The 15723-nt window shown below is 37.8% G+C and overlaps 1 protein-coding gene across 1 annotated transcript; it reads right to left on the bottom strand.

Annotated features, from left to right (window-relative positions):
* Positions 1-869: 869 nt before the first annotated feature.
* LOC149835315 (uncharacterized) lies at positions 870-15523 on the bottom strand. Its single transcript, XM_090010497.1, has 6 exons — positions 15149-15523; positions 14605-14691; positions 5286-5453; positions 5082-5168; positions 4921-4992; positions 870-3094 (listed from the first exon to the last, which is right to left on the bottom strand). Exons 1-6 carry the CDS (start codon positions 15329-15331, stop codon positions 1130-1132), a joined length of 2562 nt encoding a protein of 853 aa, XP_089866623.1. The 5' UTR covers positions 15332-15523; the 3' UTR covers positions 870-1129.
* Positions 15524-15723: the final 200 nt, after the last annotated feature.

Raw genomic sequence — 15723 nt, 5'->3', positions numbered from 1 at the left:
TTCAGATTCAAGAATCATTGTGACGTGAAGCCAGGATCTGATCCAATTGGATCCATAATTGAGTTTTTTCTTTAACAGTATCATTTTAAGATACATTTTCGTGTTCTAAATTTTTGTATCAAAAGAACATTTTTTGGTTAATTTTTAAAAAAGACAGTTTCAGTTTTTTGCCAAAGTTTTAGTGAAAAACAATGGAGTTTTGCTAAATATGGTCAAACCATGGCTCCTGTTTAGAAATTATGGTCTTAATAATTTAATTAACTTCATATATGATCTTAAGAAAAGCCAAGGGCTGTGGACTGCCAACTTTGCCAATCAAGTTTGTCTACCTTCCATCAAAGGGTTGGCTAAGCATCCGCAGGTTAGTCAACCAAGCTGTAATGCTACTTGGACAAACCCAGTTGGCCGTGTTTGACTAAGACCCGGCTTAATTAAATTGGTGTTTTAAACCCTGGCATGATGTCATCCATCTACACTAGTCTTTCCTTTTGTTTTTTGCATATAGGCAACGAATGACTCGGCAGAATTTGAACCTAAGACCAATGGTTATGATAGAGCGACCTAACCATCCAGCTACCTCATTTGACTCTGGTGCCGATGTTCATTGACTAAGGAATGCAGATCTTTTATTAGCAGAAAAGAGAAGCAGAGTTGAAATTGTTTCTATTTTTCTGACTGCGGCTTAGGTCATACACCTAGCCTCATTATCACAGTAATTCATTGAAAAATTAACTGATACTTCACCACAACCGGTTGAGGATTTTGATTATAGAGAGCACCATTTTTGACAAACCGATGATATGCAGAGCACCATTTTTGACAAACGCAGGAAAGAGGATCAAGCACTGAAGCAAAAAGAGAATCCATGATTTGATGAAAGAACAAATCCTTGTTGAATTTTGAAGTCAACAGCAACATTGGTGAAACTAAATTTGATGAACTACAACGCTTCTACTAAGAGGAAAAAGGCTGGGCATCTGCTAACCATAACAATTTTGGTTATGCCACCAAAACCCTAAATAATAAATGTAACCTTTATTCTACCACCTCTTCCACGGATATGTTACACACACTGCAAGTTGTTGATTTCAGTGGCGAAACCAAAACTAATATATCCTACACACTAGGATCAAGAGCTGTTCAATGTTACACCAGATGGCAAGAATCTAAGATGCCTGCATTGCTTCAATCTTGAAATGGCATCTTGTGTTTTCCCAAGCAGAAGATCCACATAAACGGATGAAAGTATGGCTAATGGGTTAGATGGGATCATGGCCACAGCCTGTGATGCAAACTTGTGGGCCTGTTCAAGATCACCTTGCATGGCTGACATAGCTGCAAGGTTTACGTACAATGCACCACACGCCTCCTCTCCAGACATAAACATGATGCTCTTCTGTAAGTCATTAGTATTACCACTTCCGCCAGTGCTTTTGAAGGCTGCAGCATTGTTTGGCTCTTCAACATCTACATACTTATCACTTCTCCATTTCTTACTGTCATCATCATTAAAGGGCAATTGGACACTGATACCCTCTGATACATAAACTGACAGATGCTCAGCTGCTGCTTTAGGTCGATTCAATCGACATAAGGACTCTGCGGCATATATGTGGCCAAGAAAAAGGTATATACTGGAGCAATCAGGTAGCTGAAGAAGCACCTTTGCAGCTGACAGTGCCTTCAAAGGGTTTTCCAAGCTCAACTCCACGAATGCTAGGTCTGCTAACACAGCTTGCTTTATCATAAGATGCTGTTTTCGGCATAGATTATTATAAGCAGCAACAGATCTCTGCATTGTAGCATTAGAGCTAGCACCTCCCTTGGATTCTTTTGAATCTCCATTTGCCAAAGGAGCAGCACTTGCTGCTGCATTTGATGTTTTTGAGTCCCCACTTGTTGAATTCTTATGGATTGAGTTCTCATGACCAGCTGACATTCCCTGGCTGGACTCAGCGTCCCCTGAAGCAGTGACTGCAGAAACTGCCTTAAATGACTTTGAACCATGAGTATTTAAAACATGCAAGGCATTTAAGAGACACTGTCGAGCAAATGGCAGTGAGAGTTCACATAGGCCGTCACCACTTAAGAGATCCAACTCCCTTAAAGAATCCAAATGCCTAACCCTTGCATTCGTATCTTCTACAATGAGCTGTCGCCATCTTCCATTGCCAACAACGTGGACATTAACTTCATCATTAAGAGAGAGTCCATTAGATTTGACAAGGCTCTTCTCAAGTGCCAACAGGGAGCATTCAGCAAGCCGGAGCCATAGAATGGGCTGATTGTAGAAAATTAAACTAGCCTTCTGAAAACAGTGAGCAGCAACAATCGGCTTACCACAAATGAGATACTGTAGGCCACAGTTATAAATGATGAGCACAGACTTGTCCTGCGAGCATGTACTGAACTTAAGGGGCCTCTCAGACCGCAGTGACAAGCTACTCTCTAATGCCTTTGAAAAGAAAAAAGTTGAAGTGCTGTGCTTTCTGAGCTGATGGTATATACAACCAAGATTGTTAAAGAACATGCTGGAACTTCTGGAATCTGTCCTATTGATAGATGTCATTAAAAGTTTGATTGCCTTGCGGTAATTACCACGGGCATACTCTAATTGGGACTTCAAAAGCAAAGCAGTGGAAGAATCTCTACCACGTGCAATGTTCATAGCTGACTTAACTTCACGTTTTGTCGCTTTTAGATTTGTAGTAAGCAAAAGAAGCCGGATCTTGTAAAGATGTAGCTTGAGCTTCAGGTCCATTACAGCTGATGATCTTTCAGATGTTTGACCTAGATCATTTGAGACTTGGGCAGAATCTGTAAACCTTGACAAGGCTTTGCTACCAATGTCTAATGTTGAGAAAAGGTTTTCATAGTCTGCATCATCTGACAAGGTTCTAGCCAATGAGCTTTCATAAGCATTTGCACTTACACCAGAGTCCAGATTTGAAACATCAACGGCATCCAAGTTGGTTGGTGCTGAGGTAGCTTTTGCCATTTGACTTGAAGATTGATATGTTTGCATGTTACCATTATCTCCTTGATTTATCATGTAGCCAATACCAAATGTTTTCTCCAAATAATGAATCACATCCTAGATGCCAGGAAAAGATATCAGAAAACGTTGCAAATTTTAGATAAATACATGAAAAAGTAAGCATGTTAGTAACAATCATAACACTTCACTGCACATTGCTATAGCATATCAGCATAAAAGTAGACAAGAAAACTGACACAAGAAACTCTCTCTCTCATGCGTATGAGGAGTTTATAAAAGTTCAAACTTCCTAATCTAGCTTACGCTCCTTGTTTTTCTATCCAGTGTGATGAAAAACCACAATTTTTTTTTTGAAAGGCAAGCTGGGGTTAGGCAGACCCCTACCAGATTCAATTCACTGTAAATATTGTGTCTATGTCACATGGGTGCGGGGGTGCGGCACTTTCAAAAAACTTGGGTGTGGGGGTGCGGCAAATATATATATATATATATATATATATATATATATATATATATATATATATATATATATATATATATATATATATATATATATATATATATAGTCCAAAAGTTGGACATAAATGACCCTAGGTGCGTTGACCGCACCGGATGCCACACCCGCATCGACGCAGGTGCGGCACCCAGTTGGCCGAGTCCCTGTGACATAGTATTGTGTACATTTGTCAATCAATCCCAAAGGGGAACCAGTCTAGGGTGTGATCTTTCCAATTTTCTGAACACCCCTTAACGCTAATTTTGATAACTGTTTTGCTTTAGAGTAAGAGTTAAAATGAGGCTTTATATAAAACTATACTTTTGATTGGACTGAGTGTGTCAGAGAAGGAAAAGAACAGCAACTTATTCAAAAATATACTTTTGATTGGACAGACTAACATGGATTGAGAGCAGTTCCTGGACACAACCACTACCAGATGGAGAGCCACATATGATTCATATGGTGCCCCTTGTGTTAGCAGGAACCTCATAAGCGAACATCCATGCTGCATGTTTTGCGTGTGTGTGTGTGGGGGGGCAGGGGGTGGAGAGCAGGGGAGGAGGGTTGAGGGGTATTGAAGAGCAATAGAATTAATCTAATTTGGCATTTCTTTCTAGTTTGATATTTTGTTCTGTGCAGAGTTGCATTTGTCAGCAGGTGTATACACCTTTTTCACATTTCAATTTCACAAACTTTCAGGTTTACAATACATGAGCCATAAGTACTAGGGTTAGCCATAATAGAAAGAGAGACTGTCATGAACTGACACACAAGCTCATTTCACCTGCAATCTGGTTCCCAGAGCTAAGTTCCGCCACAAGCAAGAAGTATGTCACACAATTAAACTTGCGGAATAGGGATACAGCCACTTTAGTGGAATTCTTCATTCAGAATAGCACACAAAATCTGGCATTGATTTTTTTTGGATAGTCAAATATGGTATTGATTTGACATTAAAAAGGGAAACATTACAGCTTATTATGGGAAAACCCCAGATTAAAAAGTCCTCAACCAAAATCAAGTGGAGCTACAAAGAATAAGAAAATAAAATTCCTTGGAGGAATCCTGCACTCTAGCTTAACAGACCAAAGTTCAACTCAAGTTAACAAATTGGCCAAAACAGTAGTCTCAAGTGAACTTTTAGAACATGATTACTTAGAGAGACATTACTGTAGTGCACCATAACAGCAATAATGAATTTTTGGTGAAATTCAAAAGAAAAGCAATCATCAGGAAGTTTCACTTTTGTGGAAAACTTCATCACTACTACTAGTTGACAAGCATCCAACCAAATGTTTTAAAAATACCAATTTCCTGAAGTGGGATGATAAGTGAACACAAACAACTAAAAGAGCTTCATTCCAGAAAAAACTTATGAGTCAATATCTAGCAACTTATAAAAAATTAATAAACTAAAACTTACAGCAGCTTTTGATGCATCATGGGAGGCTAAGGCAATATCTAATATGAGAAGGCAAATATGGAGAGCCGTTGCCTGAAAAGACAAAATCAATCCTTTAAAAGAAGGAATAAAAACATCAATGCATTAAGATCTGAAGCTGACTCAGAATTTAGAGAGAGTACTTCTTCTATAGGTTCTATATTCTGATATAATGGTTCCAAAATGGATAAAGCCTGTGAATATTCTTGAAGGTGATACAAGATAACTCCCTGCATATTTCAGAAGCAAAAGCTATAACAAATCAACCATCTCACGCCTGGAAAATATTGACTAACACTAAAATGATTTACAACCAAAGAATAATCAAGGGAGCACAGACAACATACAATATTAAATGCTGCTATTGAAGTGTCAAACTCATCCACATACACAACAGAAAACTGGTGTGCAGCGCTGGTCATACTTCCTCTAGATCCTGAAGCAACACTACCTCCAGAGTTGCTAGCAGCGTCAGATTGTTCCCCAGACCTATGGGCAAGATCTTCACTTCTTTTCTACACCATTAATTCAAATGTACAAAACAGTAAATGTGCTGACAAGTTGTAATTGAAAAATCCGAAAGAAGCTATAGGTACATGCTGCCACTTACACAAAGCAGTTATTACTTGAGAATAAGACTAAAAAAAAAAACTCAATGAAAAGAACTAGGGAAAAAGTATCATCGACATCTACACACAGCATCACAGAAGTGTTGGGCTTGTTTTCAAGTACAAAAAGGCCATGCAGCCATTTTCCAAACAATAAAAGAAAATGACTAAAAGATCGACCATAAGCCACATGCTACATGCAACAACTACATTTGTAAAAGTGCATATAACTGAATAAGAAAGTCACTTCTAACAACAATCGGGGAGACACTGAAGTAAATAGTAAAGAAAGCTAAGTCCCAATTCCACAATACACACACATATAAAGAATGCTAGAGAGGTTGTAATCAGTTTAATCTCATAACCATGCTAACCATCGACAAAGTGCACAGTTGTAGGTATCTGCATAATTTGGAATTGGTAAGTCCAAACCAATTTAATCTCCTATGGTTAAAAAAATCATTTTTTGACAGGACATGGTTACAAAAATCATAGTTGCAGGCATTTGCTTAATTTGGAACTTACATATTCATTCTCTATAACTTGGCAGAAAACACGTATTAGATTATGCATTTTTCATGTTCAGATGTGTTTTCAGAGAGAGAAAAAATCAACAAAAATGAACTCATGTTGAGCTAAGACTTTGTGATGAAAAATTCAAAATGTTCTCTAAATTAATACAGACCAAATCACTTCAGTCAACAAGCACTAATCAACACATTTACAAGCTCAACGAAGCAAAAAAATTCTTGTAACGATGATATCATCAAGGTGTTTATAATTTTTGATAAAATTAAGAAAACTAACAACAAAGCATGTTTTAATACAAAAACAGGAAATGGTAAACCTAAAGCTAAAATTATAAAAAAGTGTTCACAGATGTCTTCGGAACATCCAAAAGTGCTAGGCAATCCATGAACTAAAAAAAGGTATCACCTGAAAATTCGCAAGGAATGTCATAGCTAGTGTTGATGCAACCAAATGACAGACATGGACACAGCTAGCTGGTAGGAATGTCTAGCAAACATGGTGGAAAGTTAATCACATGAAGTAAAAGTACTGCAGTTCAGCATCACTAACCACAACTAGATCTTCACCCCTAGCAGAAGCATCCATCCACTTTTGGGCTATGTCACAGGGATTCGGCCAACCAAGTGCTGCACCCGCGTCGACGCGACGTGACGCGACACGGGTGTGGCACCCGGTGCGCTCAACGAACCCAGGGTCATAAATGTCAAATTTTGGACTTAAAAAAAAAAGAGCCCGATGAAATGGGCTGAGAGGAGGATTAGGGCAAAAAAAATTTGCCCTCTCCTCCCGACCCCGACGCTACGACCCGTCTTCTGACCCCAACGCCGGCGACGACTACAAGCTACCACCGTCCGGCGATGCCTCCTCGCCATCTCCAACCTAGGCATGCATTCTCTCTCTCTCATTCTCTCCTTCAATCTCCCTCTCAATCTCTCTCTCCCCTCGTCTCTCAGTCTCTCTTCTCAGCTACCTCTCTCTCGATCTCTTTCCAGTTTTCCCTTTTTCCGCTGTTATTGTGTACCTCTATCTCTCTCAACTCAATCTCTTTCCCCTTTCTGTGTACTGTAAAAGTATCTTCAACAAGATACTAATAGCAATATTACAATATTCTTGAAAACAAATGCGTACACATACGCACAACAAGAACACTTGAAACACTTGTGCACAAAAGGCACAACACAACTCACAAATGCGCAAAAGCATACCCAAGAGTCATAAGATTGAAAAGGAACTTGGGCTATAATCCCAAAAGCTTAAAAAATACACAAGGGGAGAGCCCCTTTAAATAGAGGAGGTGGAGTCCTTGGAGAGGCTCCACCTCTAGCCGTTGGAGCCCCTTCCAACGGTCACAAATGTGACCGTTGGAAGGGGCCCAATGACTAGATGGTGGGCCCCTCCAAGGTGCTTTCCACCTTTTACAAAAAGCAACAAAAAAATAAAAAATAAAGAAAGAAAAAGAATAAGAGGAAATTACAAAAACATATTCTAAAAAGAATATGTTGTAAAAAGACTAACCAACCCCTACGGCTAAAAGGGTAGAAATATATATATTTTATATATATAATAAGTAGATACATATACATATATATTAATATATGTATATGTATTACCTTATATATATAAAATATATATATTACATTGCATGATTAGATTACATAATTTAACACCCCCCCCCTCAAACTTAGGGCAGTATGACCGAGAGTTTACTAAGAAGGAAGTTGAAGCGCGGAGCACACAAAGCTTTGGTGAAGAAATCCGCCAACTGATATTCTGACGTGACATATGGAAGGTCAATGACTCCTTTGAGGTACGCCTCACGAACATAGTGACAATCCATCTCTATGTGTTTGGTCCGCTCATGAAAAGTGTGATTCTTAGCAAATATAAATTGTACTTTTGTTGTCACAGCATAGCTTGGTAGGTTCTTCGATTGTGATCCCTATATCTTCCAACAACTGATGAATCCATACAATTTTCATGGTAGTAGTTGTCATGGAACGATATTCGGCTTCAGTCGATGATAGAGACACTTTTTGTTGTTTTTTGCATATCCATGAAATTAGCGAATCTCCTAAGAACACACAAAACCAGTGGTGGAGTGACAGTTATTTGGGTCACCTCCCCAATCAGAGTCAGTATAAGCAATTAACTTTAAATCAGACGAAGAGGATAAAAAAGCTCCCTTGTTTAGAATACCCTTAATGTATCTTACGACTCGTAAGATAGCACTCATATGGACGGATGTTGGTGAATGCTGAAACTGACTTGCAATGTGCATTGCATGAGAGATATTTGGTCTGGTAATACTCAGATACATCAATGATCCTACAAGTTGTCTGTAGGGAGTAGGATCCGAAAGAGGAACACCATCATCAATCTTCATTTTAGTTCCCACTATGGCAGAAGTTTCACAAACCTTTTCATCTGTAACACCTGACCTGTCAATGATCTCAGAAGCAAGCTTAGTTTGAGATAAGAAATACCCTCCAGGAGTATGCTACTTCAATTCCCAAAAAATAAGTTAGAAAACCCAAGTCAGACATTTCAAATTTATCTTTTAAAATTGATTTTATACTCTTAACCCCATTAGAATCACTTCCGGTGATGAGCATATCATCCGCATACAACAATAAAATCACAATCCCTGCATTGGATTTTCTAACAAACAAAGCAGTGTCAGTAAAGCAAGAAGAAAAACCATTTTCCAACATTACTGAGTTAAACCTATAATACCAAGCCTTAGGAGCTTGTTTTAGGCCATAGAGCGCTTTCCTAAGACGAAGCACTTTTGCTTTGGGAGTCTCCATTCCAGGTGGAGCATCCATATAAACTTCTTCATTCAAATCATCATTCAAGAAGGCATTCTTAACATCAATTTGATAGATGTTCCAATTGTTAATTGATGCAATAGTGACGAGACATCGAACAGTGACCATTCGGGCCACAGACGCAAAAGTTTCTTCATAGTCAATCACATACTCTTGACTATAACCCTTGGCAACCAATCGAGCCTTATATCTCTCAAGAGATCCATCGCTCTTAATTTTAACTTTAAAAACTCATCTACACCCTATTGTTTTCTTACCCTTAGAAAGAACTTGAAATTCCCATGTCTTAGCTTTTTCCAAAGCTCTGAGTTCACTTTCCATCGCAACTATCCATTCAGGACTTTTACTAGCTTCCACAAAGTTTCTACGTTCTACGTAGAAGTGAATGGCACTAAGACATGCTCTATATCTAGGTGAAAAAGAATCATATGATATGAACCTAGAGGGAGCTTTTCTGTGTCTTTCGGTTCTACGAAGATTTTCCTCACCTTGAGGAATAGTCTGACTATCATCATATCTTTCAAGAGCACTTCTAAAAGTGCTCCTGTCTCTATGAGTATAGGTGATGGGATCTCTAGATGGCCCTTCATCAATAGATTGGTGAGAGGAGTAAAGCGGAGAAATGATTTCCTCAATATCAATATCACTTGAGTCATTCTGATTTGACTCATCATCACTAGAATCATCATCTTTGGCTAATAGTTCAAACAAAAAAGAATAATCAACATTTTCATTATGTAACTCTGGACTTTCAAAACCACTAAGATTTTCCAAAAAACTCACATTTCTGGAAACATAAAGTTTGTCATTTTTAATGTCATAACATCGAAAACCCTTATGGGTTTCGGAATAACCAAGAAAGGCACACGAAATAAACTTTGGGGAAAGCTTATTATTTTTATCTGTAAGGACAAAGCACTTACATCCAAACACCCTTAACCTGCTGTAATCAGGTTCTTTTTCATACAACTTTTCAAAAAGAGAAATTTTACTCAAATTCTTCGATGGAAGTCTGTTTATGAGATATACCGAGGTAAAGGCCGCTTCAGCCCATAGTTTCTTTTGAATGTTTTGCGAAATGAGCAAGGTTCTAGTTGTTTAAATAATATGCCTATGCTTCCGTTCGGCTAACCCACTTTGTTGTGGGGTTTTCGGGCAAGATTTATGATGGATAATATCATAATTTTCAAGGTAACTCTTGAATTCATTTGAAAGGTATTCACCACTAGAGTCAAACCTGAGAATTTTTAAACTTTCATTAAATTGATTTAAAATCATCATATGAAACGTTTTAAACATTGAAAAAACTTCATGTTTATGTTTAAGAAAGTATATCCAACAAAAACTAGTGTAATCATCCACGAAAATAACATAATACGAGAATCCTTCTTTAGATATCACGGGAGCAGGTCCCCATACATCGAAATGAACAATTTCAAAGGGCTTTGTTGAAAACATGGATCTTTGAGAAAAAGGTAGACTTTTCATTTTCCCAAGAATACAATCATTACAAACAAAATCTCATTTACAAAGATGTTTAATAAAAGGCAAATAAGAGATTTTAACAATGTTGGGATGTCCCAGTCTCTTATGCCATACATGAATATCTTTGTTTTGAACAACATTACAAAATTGATTCTTGGAAACTTGAAAAAAGTCAACGTAGTAGAGTTCGCCTCTCCTAGAGCCTTCCCCAGTCAATCTCCCGGACTGGCGATCCTGAATCCAACATTTATCATAAGTGAATTTTACATCGCAACCATGATCTGAGAGTTGAGAGACCGAAAGTAAATTTAAATTTAATTTTGATATAAGACAAATTTTAGGGATAAAAAAATTTTGTTTTTCAAAATTTTCTATTCCTTTAATTTCAAGAGGTGTTCCATCCGTCGTTGAGACAAAAGATGGAAGAGGATTTTTAGAAAATTCGGAAAGGCAGCAAACACTTGGAGTCATATAAAAAGATGTGCCGGAATCTAAAAGCCAAGATATCTTACCGAAAGGTGAAGAGGTAGACATAGCGGCTCCGGAAGTTCCTCCCTTGAGAAGAGGTTGCAAAGCTTCTACAATTTGATGAAGAGAAAGAGACCCATTTGACGATGATGGTCGTTCCTCTTGTTGAGATGTCATGGTCATAGCAAGTATTTTCTTCCATTTTGGGCATATAGGTTTAATGTGCCCCGGTTCTTTACAAAAATAACATGTAAGCTTGCTAAAATCCTTCTTTACACCTTGACCAATTGAATTTTGATTATTGAAGTGAGGAGGCTTATAAGTTTTCAAATTGCTCCCCGGTCTTGATACAGCATTAGCGCCTTCATTTTCTTCATTGCTTGAAGTAGCAAGAACACTTGAATTGTTTTTGCTAAAGTTCATACGAGTTTCCTCCCCACTTAGCTTTGTAATGACATCTTCAAGAGAGGGGGAAACGAAGGAGGAAAGGAGAGAGGACCGAATTTGCTCGAACTCGGATCTAAGGCCATTCAAAAAATTAAAAAAATGGTCATCTTCCAATTGTTTGTATCTAAGCTCAATAGCTTCTCCACTCCACTTAGGCTCAAGCATTGCGAGTTCATCCCATATGGACGATAATTCTGCAAAGTATTCCCTTATGGACATCTCATTTTGTTGAAGGGTCAAAGCCCTTTTTTGGAGATAATACTTGTGTGACAAGTCTCTTGACGTGTACATTTTTTCTAGATAATGCCAAGCTTCTGATGCTTTCTTGAATTTAATAATGTTGACATTTATCTTTGTTTCAACCGATGAAAACATCCAAGAAAGAATCTTGAAATTTTTCATTTCTCATTCTTCATGTTTCTTGGAGTATTCCTCAAGAGCTTTATTCCTTTCTTCTCCTTCGAGAATTTTGATTTCGCCTTTCTCTACCAAAGTAATCCTTGGTTAGGGTTCCGGTATAGAACCAAGAACGTATCCCCAAAGACCCTTACCTTTTATTTGAGCTTCCATGTTCCCGGCCCAAACATGATAGTTTGAGCCATTCAATTTGAAGCCAAGAGAGAAATGGGAGTCTTTTTCGCCCATTAGAGAGGATAGAAGTTGAAAAATAATACGTACCTCAAGAAACTTTCACGCCTTCCTTAACGAAAGAGACTCTCAAAATATTGCCCGAAGAAGGTTATCCACTTCAACTGCCAATAGCTTGAAGGCACGTTTTTCGAGGCACTCAAAAAACAAATAAAAGCACGAACCTCCTTCTTCAACCAAGCTCTGATACCATGTAAAAGTATCTTCAACAAGATACTAATAGCAATATTATAATATTCTTGGAAACAAATGTGTACACATACGCACAACAAGAACACTTGAAACACTTGTGCACAAAAAGCACAACACAAACTCACAAATGCGCAAAAGCATACCCAAGAGTCATAAGATTGAAAAGAATCTTGGGCTATAATCCCAAAAGCTTAAAAAATACACAAGGGGAGAGCCCCTTTAAATAGAGGAGGTGGAGTCCTTGGAGAGGCTCCACCTCTAGCCGTTGAAGCCCCTTCCAACTGTCACAAATGTGACCGTTAGAAGGGGCCCAACGACTAGATGGTGGGCCCCCTCCAAGGTGCTTTCCACTTTTTACAAAAAGCAATAAAAAAAAATAAAAAATAAAGAAAGAATAAGAGAAAATTACAAAAACATATTCTAAAAAGAATATGTTGTAAAAAGACTAACCTACCCCTACGGCCAAACAGTTAAAAATATATATTTTATATATATAATAAGTAGATACATATACATATATATTAATATATGTATATGTATTACCTTATATATATAAAATATATATATTACATTGCATGATTAGATTACATAATTTAACATTTACCTCTCTCTCTCTCCCTCTCCCAGTCTCATTCTCACAAATATTTCAGAAAATATCAGTATATTAACATATATAAACATATCGTATTAACAATAAGCAAAAGTATTTTTATTATGTTAATACCAAGTTAAAGACGTGATATTTAAAAATAGATAATATTTAAAAAATAATAAATAGTATTTTTTGTTATAATATTGTCATTTGAAAATATCACTAATTTATCACAATATTTTCAAAATGTGGGTGATATTTGTGACACGCACACACACCGGTTAAAAAAGAAAGCATAGTTGTTGGTGTTTTTCCTAAATCCGAACATGTATGTAGATGCGTTTATCATGGCTTGTTACTAGAAAATATGCTTTGATATCGAATTAATTCAACCAAAACATTTGATTTTTTATCACAAAGTTTTGCTGCAATATAGACCGTTAATTTTAATTTGATCTCTTTAGAATCCTATTTAAACATAAAAGATACCTAATTTAATGCATGTTTTCCACTAAATAGACTATGAAGAATATATTTGCAAGTCAAGTTAAGTGAAAAAATATGCCTGCATCTATGTCACATGGGTGCGGGTGCGGAACTTTCAAAAAACTTGGGTGCGGGGGTGCGGCAAATATATATACATACATATATATATATATAAAGTCTAAAAGTTGGACATAAATGACCCTGAGTGCGGTCAACGCACCCAGGGTCAGGTTGACCACACCGGGTGCCGCACCCGCACGCACACCCGCGTCGCGTCGATGTGGGTACAGCACCCAGTTGGCCGAGTCCCTATGACATAGGCCTGCATGCATGATGATGAATTGATTTGATGATATTATGATAATTGTTTTTTATTTCATTAGTGTTACTGTTGTTAATTGTTAAAACTTAAAAATTATATATATATATATACCCTCCCGCACCCCCGCACCCTGCACCCAAGTTTTTTTAAAGTGCCGCATCGCCGCACCCGCACCCATGTGACATAGCTTTTGAGTGATGAAGTTCTGATGGACCTCAGTGTGACTAACCCATACAATAATATTGCCTGCTGAAGGTGTACAGGAAGAGGCTTCACTATTCTGCTGATTGAGAACTTAAAATTAAGAAATGAATGTGTTACATGTTCAGTCATCAGAAATATTGCTAAGCTTTCAACAAAGAATGACCTCCATATCATGTTAAAACTGTATACAGATTCTTGAATTCGGTTACACCACCGTGAAAAGACTTTAAGGTCACATACGAACTCTATTGGTGCAACCTTTCTGGAAAACTCCGTGCATGCAAACACTTCATGAACGTGCTTTCTTTATGGAGTCTCAAACCCTAGTCATGACCTTCATTCCGACATTCAGACTTCAGAGAGTCATCTTTAAATGACATAGGACATTGTGCTTTGAATATATCCAGGGTTGGTACTTGTGAGTTTAGCACAGAGCATACTCCCAATCTTAGACAAAAGGCGGAGCACCTGTACCAAAGATTCTTGGATTTCTGTATAATGCTTTTGCATTTCACATGATACATTATCACCTTACTTCTGCTTTTGATGCTAACGAAGTTTCCTTTGCTCATGCCTTAACCAAAGAAAAAGGGGATGACTTCTAAGATAGACAAGATTTCATTTTCTTGAAAGCATATCGACAAACCATGAAAATGTGATTTCACTTAAAATGACAAAAGAAGACAACGTTATATCCTGACAAGAAAAGCAAATTATACAAAAATATAAAAAAAATGGATCTATAGAAAAGGATTCTAAACCTCAAATTGAGTTACAAAACAAAGAAGATTCACCACTCAAGCATCACTAGAGTTCTGTACTGTTTCACACTTTATACAACTTCATCCCACTTACTTTGACCTTATTAAGCACTTCAAGAAGCCTCCTGGGATCAGAACAGCCATCCTGATAGTATTCTGCAACAGCAATGTTGTGAAGAACCTGCACAACCATACCCGTAAGACATACACCCACGACAACACATACCAACAAAATAAAAATGCAGAAAATTATGAACTCTAACTCGTTAGCACAATCCTGCTATGCACAAAATAATCTTTTTCGAATTGTCATCATTCCACCAATACACATCTAATCCGAAATAGTGCATGAAATCAACAAACAAAACAAAAATCACGACCTTGGTCATCCAAACAAGCTTCAAACACTACATTTTTCTATACTTTTCAATCAACAACTATCCAAATCAAACAGACCCACCATACCCACAGTGGGAAATGAACCAACAAACACACGTTCCCCACAAGATAAATCGCAACCGGACACGAAAGAAAACCATCGAAAAGGTCGAATCTTCATACCCAATTGACAAATACGAAAAATCTCATTCAGAAAGCTAATCTAAAACAGATGAAAGAGGGAACGTAGGGATTCAAACCTTGGGATCGTCTTCCTTCTTCTTCAAGACCTGGTTAAGTACGTCTACACATTCCTGGTAGCTGCGTGACTGAAAGAGGAGGGCGGCGTCCTTGGCCATGGCCGCGGTGGCAGAGATGGTGCCGCCGTCTTCCTCCGGTGGCACTAGCACGGAGGACGACGATGGCTCTCTGGAGGAGTCCATGGGCCGATTGACGGATAAAAATGAAGGGATCTGCGGAAATTACTCTTTTTGGTTTCTCGCTTTTGATTCGAGAGGGCCGCATATAAAGAGGGAGAGAAACTTCTGCTTTGGGAACAAAGAGAGAGAATGGAAGAAAAGAAACCCTAAAACCCCTTATTGAAGAAGAAGAAGAAGAATAGCTCGGAGGAACCCATTGATTGATTCGTTGAGAGAGGACGAACCCCAAAATAGAGAGAGAGACGAGTCGCTTGTTTAAAAAGTTTTTTTTTCCTTTTGCTTTTTCATTTTTATCTTTTAATTATCTCTTCACCTTTACTTTTATTTGTTTATTATTGAATCTCTCTCTCTCTCTCTTGCCCAAGAAGGCTGGACTCCAAGAATTGTCACAAAGA

This window comes from Nuphar pumila, chromosome 6, assembly GCF_984573655.1.
Source record: "Nuphar pumila chromosome 6, dmNupPumi1.hap1.1, whole genome shotgun sequence".
In the NCBI taxonomy this organism is placed as follows: Eukaryota; Viridiplantae; Streptophyta; class Magnoliopsida; order Nymphaeales; family Nymphaeaceae; genus Nuphar; species Nuphar pumila.
Note: the sequence above shows the minus strand (reverse complement) of the source record. Positions and strands in the feature narration are given on the sequence as shown.

Excerpts from the sequence above, each read along its gene's own strand:
- LOC149835315 (XM_090010497.1), bottom strand. The coding sequence starts at position 15,331 with ATGGACTCCTCCAGAGAGCCATCGTCGTCCTCCGTGCTAGTGCCACCG. Across the intron at positions 14,692-15,148 it reads AGAAGGAAGACGATCCCAAG|GTTCTTCACAACATTGCTGT; the intron begins GTTTGAATCCCT and ends ATGGTTGTGCAG. Across the intron at positions 3,095-4,920 it reads ATGATGCATCAAAAGCTGCT|GATGTGATTCATTATTTGGA; the intron begins GTAAGTTTTAGT and ends CCTGGCATCTAG.